Here is a 7591-nt window from a genome sequence, read left to right as displayed (position 1 = left end):
TTTGTTTGTTAACGTACTAAATTTTCACATTACTTTTCACTGGTTTTCTTAAAAAAAAAAAAAAAACATTAGTAGGATAAAAACGTGGCTTGCCAATTTAAAGTGTAGACTCTGAAATGCGTGTTTATTTTTTTGACGACTGTCAAAAACAAAAACTTGAATATTTCCTACGTCTCATGCTTTGTATTAAGTGCTGCACTTTAAGTCTCACAAACTCATCTCATTGAGCTTAATTAACATTATCTCCTATAGATAAAACTGAGGCACACACTAGTGTGTGTTTTTGGATATGTTTTAATATAGGGATTTCGTCCTTAAAATTTTGAATAATATGAAAGGAATTCTTCCCGAGAGGTCGTAGAAGAACCAAGATGACCAGGAATCTACATATTTTTTAAGTGGTTCATTAAAATGTTTCTGTGCCTAAAGTAGTGAAGCACACGTGTTTGTAAATTGTACAAATGAAGAACATTAGGCGTGGAATTAGTTGCTGAAGACTTTTGTGGCTTTTTGAGTTTCAAGTGAAAAATTTTAAGTGAAAGCAGGAAAAATTGAAGGTGAGGGGAGAAATCAATGTTAAATGCCCCTGCCGCCGCCGCCACCCTACCTCCCCAGTAGAGATCCTGACAATATTTGGCTTACACAGGCCCGGTCAATTTAAAATTTGAAACACAGCTACTCCACAATTAAAAGTGAAGTCTCTGATCGTGGCGTACTTGTCTGGGAAGACTCTCAGAAAGAAGTAACATTCAAAGGTATATTGTGTTTTAGATGTGCTTTCAAATTATTGGATGTTATTTGATTAACATGTGGCTCAGCTGGTAAAGTGGAGGAGATAGCAACCCACTCCCGTATTCTTGCCTGAAAATCCCATGGACAGAGGAGCCTGGTGGGCTACAGTCCATGGGGTTGCAAAAAGTCGGACACGACTGAGCGACTTCACTTTCTTTCAGCTGGTAAAGAATCCGCCCGCATTGCGGGAGACCTGGTTCTGTCCCTGGGTTGGGAAGATCCCCTAGAGAAGGGAAAGGCTACCCACTCCTGTATTCTGGCCTGGAGGATTCCGTGGATTGTATAGTCCATGGCGTCACAAAGAGTCGGACAGTTGAGCGACTTTCACCAATTAACATAATTTAGAGAATTGTGTAAATTAAATTTCTGTGGACAACAAAAATTTGTAATTATAAATGATTGAGCTGCAGTTAGAATTCTATTAATAATTGCTATAAATAAATTTCATAGACACAAAAAATTTAAACAGTTTTTACTATCATAGATTTGAAAAGATGTCATTGGCCTTATTTGGATATAAATTCCTTGGACAGGTTAAACTGCTTGTGCCTCAGTTTCATTATCTGTAGGAGATAATGTTAAGCTCAATGAGATGAGTTTGTGAGACTTAAGTGCAGCACTTAATTCAAAGCATGGTACGTAGGAAATACTGAAAGTGTTTGTTTTGAGCAGTGATATGCTGCCTATTCTATGCCTCTGCTGTAGGTAGTTACGGAGTAGTTAAACCTCTACTGGGGTTACATAGGCGAAGGAAATGGCAGCCCGCTCCAGTGTTCTTGCCTGCAGAATCCCAGGGACAGAGGAGCCTGTTCTATAGTAGAGGTATAACTACTGTGTAGTGGAGTTTTTCATGTAAATTCTGCCAAATTGGACTTTTAATTTTTTCTGTAACCATACACAGGAAGGTTAATAACTTAATCTTTTAAAATTTCCTTCCATTTTCACCTACCCATTTGAAAGTTATATATGGCTATATCTCCTTAGCACCTTTCCCTCCCATTGATTCATCAGTTTTACTTAGAGAAAATCTTAAGTGTTAGTTTTACCAGCTCTCATGATTTATTAATGTTCCCTAACTTCTGTCAAAAAAGTACAGAGTACTTTTATTTCCACAATGTAAACGTTACAACAGTTGAAGTTGGATAAGGATGACTTAATTAAATCCCTTCAGTTTTTTTCTCCACAGTATTCTTTGTGGGGAGGAAAGAAAAGTCTTAATTCTTAAAAGTCCATTTCTCTCTCATCCAGTATCATAAAAGATCATAGTGTTCTTTAAGCCTCAGAACTATTTTTTAACTGTATATTTTAAATTATGCAGTTTTGATTGGATTGTTTGGTAAATTTTCACTTTAATAATTTTTTTGTTACATGTTTTCAATTTACTACATACCCTGGAAATCGAAGGACTCCTACAGCATTTCAGCTCTGTAAACCTTGATTTAGCAAATAATTGGGTCTGGTAGTGTGCTGAGCCAGGATTTATAAAGAAAAATGAGACATGGATTTCAGTAAAGGGGGATAATGCATGAATTAGTGGAGGTTTGTCAGATGTATGCACGGTTTACAGATTTTCAGAGTGATACATTTTAAAAAGTAATTGAGAAACTTTATCCTTTAAGACATTTCAAGTTTTGAAATGTGTGATCACTGAACCCTGGTCAAGTGCCTTCTGACCTTGATTTCAGCTCTGTTTTCCAAATAACATTTCTCCCAATAAATTCCCAGTAATCAACTGTTTAACCTACCTTTGTTTTTCTTGATCAAGGAAACAGCAAAGTGACTTGTACAGTAACTTCAAGTGTCAGTAAATAGACTTGGATTGATTGTAATCACTTCCTCTTACAAGGCAAAATAGGAAAAAAGCATTGCTTTTTACTGCTTACTGAGTGACCTTGGGCAAGTCACTTAATCTCCTTGAATATGCTTCTTCATCTTTAGCTGATAATTTATGATTTGTGGAATGAGCTTTACAGTTAGATGGCAATTACTGTTTTTATAAACTTGGCTAATCTAACAGTTTTTCTATTTGCATTGACATACTCAGGAATTAATGAAAAGAATAGGAACTCTTTGTGAAGGAGAATAAAAAGAATTTTTCAGTAATTGTGCTGAAGCAAAAGGCATTAAGTTAAATCTACAATTATTTTAAATTAAAAGCTTAAAGGCTAATAGTAAGGAAAGATAAACCAAATTTGAAGAAAGGTTATATATTAGTACTAAGAGGCTCTTTATTTGCTGTATTTTAGCCAATAAATTCCAGAGTTAAGATTGTTATGCTTCAAATGCAGATGTGTATAGGTATCTGTGTATGCGTTATATACAGGTATCTGTGTATACATACACACACTCCAGCTTATTTCTGATTTAGAAGTTAAAACATCCATTCTCTACTAATAGGGAAACACTGTAATTGTTAAAATAAGATTACTTTAAATGCAGAACACTTATTTTCTTCCTGCTGTGTGATAATAAGTCCTTTGATTATCTGATGCATTTCAGAATTTAATACTTAAATACTTTTTTTTTTTAATTTCTCACTTAGCTGTTGAGAAAAGCTGTTCTTTCCTCACCATAAGGAATATAGGAATATAGGCTAGAACAGTATTCCTAGTGGTAAACCTACAGGTTCAGATGGGTTAGAAATGAAACAAATACTGCACTGTTTTCCAGTATATGGAATTCCATTTGCGGTTTGTATTCTTGCGGAAAGTAAAATGGTAGTAAGCCTTTGCTTCACACTTTCTTTTTGTAAGGAGAAGGTGATGGTCATGATAGTGAGAATGAAGAGGCAGTAATACTCTGAATTGGAAAAAATTCTGGATTCTGTGGCTCTTTAGAGAAGGCTTCAATTGTATAAGCCCGAAATCCTGAGTTTTCCTTTTGCAGTGATCTTGGTAAAGGAAACACTGAACCATTCCCATAGGCTTTCAGAAAGTTTATTGCATAGTATTTAAACATCTAACAATGATTTATGTAACTTTTCATTTAGAGCTAAGATGATGAGCAATATTCCTGTGTTAGTTGTTAATTGGGACATTAAAAATATAATAAATTATAATATCAAGCTTTAAAAAAAATGAATGAGATGAGAAAAATGATATCTAGACTCTCTGAAGAGAACAGAATTTGTATTATGCTGTGGCTTTAGTATGTGCTTGGATATTCTTTGTAAGAGTCTTCGTTTGTATTAGGTTTATTTTCAAAAAAGAAAAAAAAGGAGAAAACTTTATACTGCTCAGAGATGCTGTTTGGCATCTTGGGAAAGATCTGAGACAGATCAACTTTGAATTTGGGTAAGGGCTGTAGAGGAGAGTCATCATCCTGTACTCAGCAGTTAACATTTGATAGAAATTTCCCCGAATTAAAAACATGTGAATGACATTTTTTTTAACCGCCAGTTTATTACACACGAGACTCTTTACTCTTCCCATCTAATTTGTAAAGTTCAAGTTACATTTATTTCTAGGTCCAGTCTGCTGCCATTTTAGAAACAGATTTTGACTTTAGTTTAACAAATGAATAATTTTAGGATTTTCTCTTAGGTTCGTTAAATTTTTAATATGAGAATTGTCAAAATATATCCAAAGTAGAGATAATAATGAACCCTCAGTATTTATCACCTGGATTTAACAGTTACCGAGGTTTTGCCATTCTTACTACCTTTATCCTTCTTCCCTGTTTTTCTTTTGGCAGAAGTATTTTAGAGGATATCTCAAATATTTCATTGCACCACTAGTTACTGCATTTGTGTAAAATAAAGACATTTTTCTTCTATCACCATTTAATACAACAAAATTAGCCCTAGTTTCTTTGTATCGATATTTTTTTACAGTTAAAAACAACTATTTTGAATGATACTCTAGTTATGTGCTGTCAAATATGATAGCTACTTGTGGCTATTTAAATGATATTAATCAAAACTGAAAATTCAGTTCCTCAACTACATAGCTATTTCAGTTGCTCAGGAGACTACCATATTGGACAGTACAGATGTAAAATATTTTTTATCATTGCAGAAAGTTGAGCTGGACAGTGCTGCTCTAGATGTATCACTCTGGAGATGAACCTGAAAAGGATAAATGTTTGTATTTTAAGAAAATGTGCAAGATTATTCATTTACCATTTGATTCTCTTTTCTTTCAGATGCATAGAAAAAGTATCAACTGAGAAAGGTAAGATGGGTCCTTCTTAGCACTCAAACCTTACGTGACAACTTTATAATCTGATAGAAAATAGAATGAGCTTCAACCTGATTATTCAAATTGCTCCAATTTAAAAGTGACTTATTTAGTAATGAACTGTTGGAATAGATAGGCCATATTTAAGTAGTGGCAGGTTTGGGCAAGTGGAACATTTTAGTAGTATTTAAAAACCTAATAATGGGAAATCAGATTATTTGATGTCACTTTATTAAATTTTTAAAGTTACTTGGTTTTTCAGTAAAATAGCAGAGCGAAATGATACACGGTATACACAGTACAGTATAGATTCTTGTGGAGAGTCATAAATGCATTTTGAAGAATGCAGAAAGAAAAGTGTTCTAAGATTGCAGCCTGGTGAATAATTAAATGGGCTCATTAGGTTATTTCAAATAGCAAACCAGATATATGTATTAAAAGTATTCTTATCTGGATTATGAAGGGAAGCTAATGTCAGTTTTTTTTTGTTTTTTTTTAACGCTTTTTTAAAAAGACTGTTCTGGCTTTGCAGATTGGATTATTAAAATTGCCCATACCATGTTGAGCCAGTTGCTCATTTATTAAATTTTTTTCCTAGTTATTGACTTTGTTCCTTGATATTGCGTTCAAATGCATTGCATCCTTCTTAAAACTAAAAGATACGTTTAAGCATATTTCATTTACTTTGTCTAATCTTGGTCCAGTCCTAAAGTATTAATCAGTTAATTTATTATGTATATATGTAATATGAATACATATTATTCTCAGTGTGGACTTTTCTCTTTTAAAGAATGCTTTGCAATATGCATGTACAGGTCAAGTGTAGAACCTGAATTTATGCCATTTAGAAGAATGGTAGTATGGTTAGGAACCAGTAACTTAATTACTCTGTGAGTAATTAGGTATCAGTGACCAGGTTTTTTTTTTCCTCTGAATTTTAGAATCTGCTAGTATTTTATTTCATAGTATACCAGGCAGAAGTATTTCATACTAGGCAGGTTTTTGTGTAGAAAGCTTTGCATGACTGTTTTGTTTAGGAAGTTTTGGGTTTTGTTGCTGTTGATACTTGGAAATTAGAATATGTCTGCCAAGAATGGAAGCTCTTGTGTTCCTTATTCAGAGATCATTTTGGAAATTGTAGGATGTGGGGGGAATGTTGTGACAGGTGACAAGTAACAGCAACTTCTGTTAAGACAAAAGCCACAACCTGCATCTGTCAGCTAGAATTATCTCCTGGGTCTAAAGACATTATTTTGGGTTGCCTTGCAGTGAACTCACAGAATGTGGTAGAAATTAAGAACTCTGTTGTAGATAACTTTTTAATTGATCTTTTGTGTCAATTTCTTAAACCAGAAGTTGGCATGTTACGTAAAGTTTTGCATTGAGAGATTTAATCAGCTTGTTAAATGCCCTGGATTTAGAGTTAGAACTCAGAGTTTGAATTCAATTTCTGTCTTTTATTGCAAATAAACTCTGCACAGCAACTATTAGAGTTGATAAATTGAGCAAGGTAGTGGGATACAAGAGTAACATACAGAAACCTGTTGTACTAACAGATTTCTTTATGTTAACATTGAAATATCAGAGAAAGTAAAAAAAAAAAAATCCCTCTTAAAATTGCCTCAAAAAGATAAAATATCCAGGAAAAACCCTGACCAAAGAGGTAAAAGACTTAAATGTGGAGAACTGTAAAATGTTGATAAAGGAAATTGAAGGTGATTCAAAGAAATAAATATGGAACCACAAAAGATTAAGAATTACCAGATCAATTCTGAGAGAAAAGAACAAAGCTGGAAGCATAACCCTCCCATACTTTAGACTGTACTACAAAGCTACAGTCAAAACAGTGGTATTGGCACAAAAACAGACGTGAACCAATAGAGTAGAATAGAGAGCCCAGAATAAACACATACACTTGTGGTCAGTTAATCTTCACCGAAGAGGCAAGAATATCCAGTGGGGAAAAGACAGTCTCTGCAGCAAGTGGGGTTGGGAAAGCTGGGCAGCTGCATGTATATCAGTGAAGTTAGAGCACTTCTTCACACTGTCAGATCAGATCAGTCGCTCAGTCGTGTCCGACTCTTTACGACCCTATGAATCGCAGCACGCCAGGCCTCCCTGTCCATCGCTAACACCCGGAGTTCACTCAGACTCACGTCCATCGAGTCAGTGATGCCATCCAGCCATCTCATCCTCTGGCGTCCCCTTCTCCTCCTGCCTCCAATCTCACCCAGCATCAGAGTCTTTTCCAATGAGTCAGCTCTTCGCATGAGGTGGCCAAAGTACTGGAGTTTCAGCTTTAGCATCATTCCTTCCAAAGAAATCCCATGGCTCATCTCCTTCAGAATGGACTGGTTGGATCTCCATGCAGTCCAAGGGACTCTCAAGAGTCTTCTCCAACACCACAGTTCAAAAGCATCAATTCTTCAGTGCTCAGCCTTCTTCACAGTCCAACTCTCACATCCATACATGACCACAGGAAAAACCATAGCCTTGATTAGACGAACCTTTGTTGGCAAAGTAATGTCTCTGCTTTTCAATATGCTATCTAGGTTGGTCACGACTTTCCTTCCAAGGAGTAAGTGTCTTTTAATTTCATGGCTGCAGTCACCATCTGCAGT

General features: G+C 35.2%; 1 protein-coding gene across 2 annotated transcripts in view; it reads left to right on the top strand.

Annotated features, from left to right (window-relative positions):
* Positions 1 to 1047: 1047 nt before the first annotated feature.
* ZFP91 (ZFP91 zinc finger protein) overlaps positions 1048 to 7591 on the top strand; it is a 32259-nt gene continuing 25715 nt past the window's right edge. For both annotated transcript variants that reach the window (XM_010833183.1, XM_010833182.1), the window contains exon 1: positions 1048 to 4964. In XM_010833183.1, the coding sequence (XP_010831485.1) occupies positions 4853 to 4964 (112 nt within the window). In that variant the 5' untranslated portion in view covers positions 1048 to 4852. The remainder of the gene's footprint in view (positions 4965 to 7591) is intronic.

This window comes from Bison bison, unplaced genomic scaffold, assembly GCF_000754665.1.
Source record: "Bison bison bison isolate TAMUID 2011002044 unplaced genomic scaffold, Bison_UMD1.0 scf7180017863055, whole genome shotgun sequence".
NCBI classification, from domain to species: domain Eukaryota; kingdom Metazoa; phylum Chordata; class Mammalia; order Artiodactyla; family Bovidae; genus Bison; species Bison bison.
This window is presented reverse-complemented; position numbering and strand designations above follow the sequence as displayed.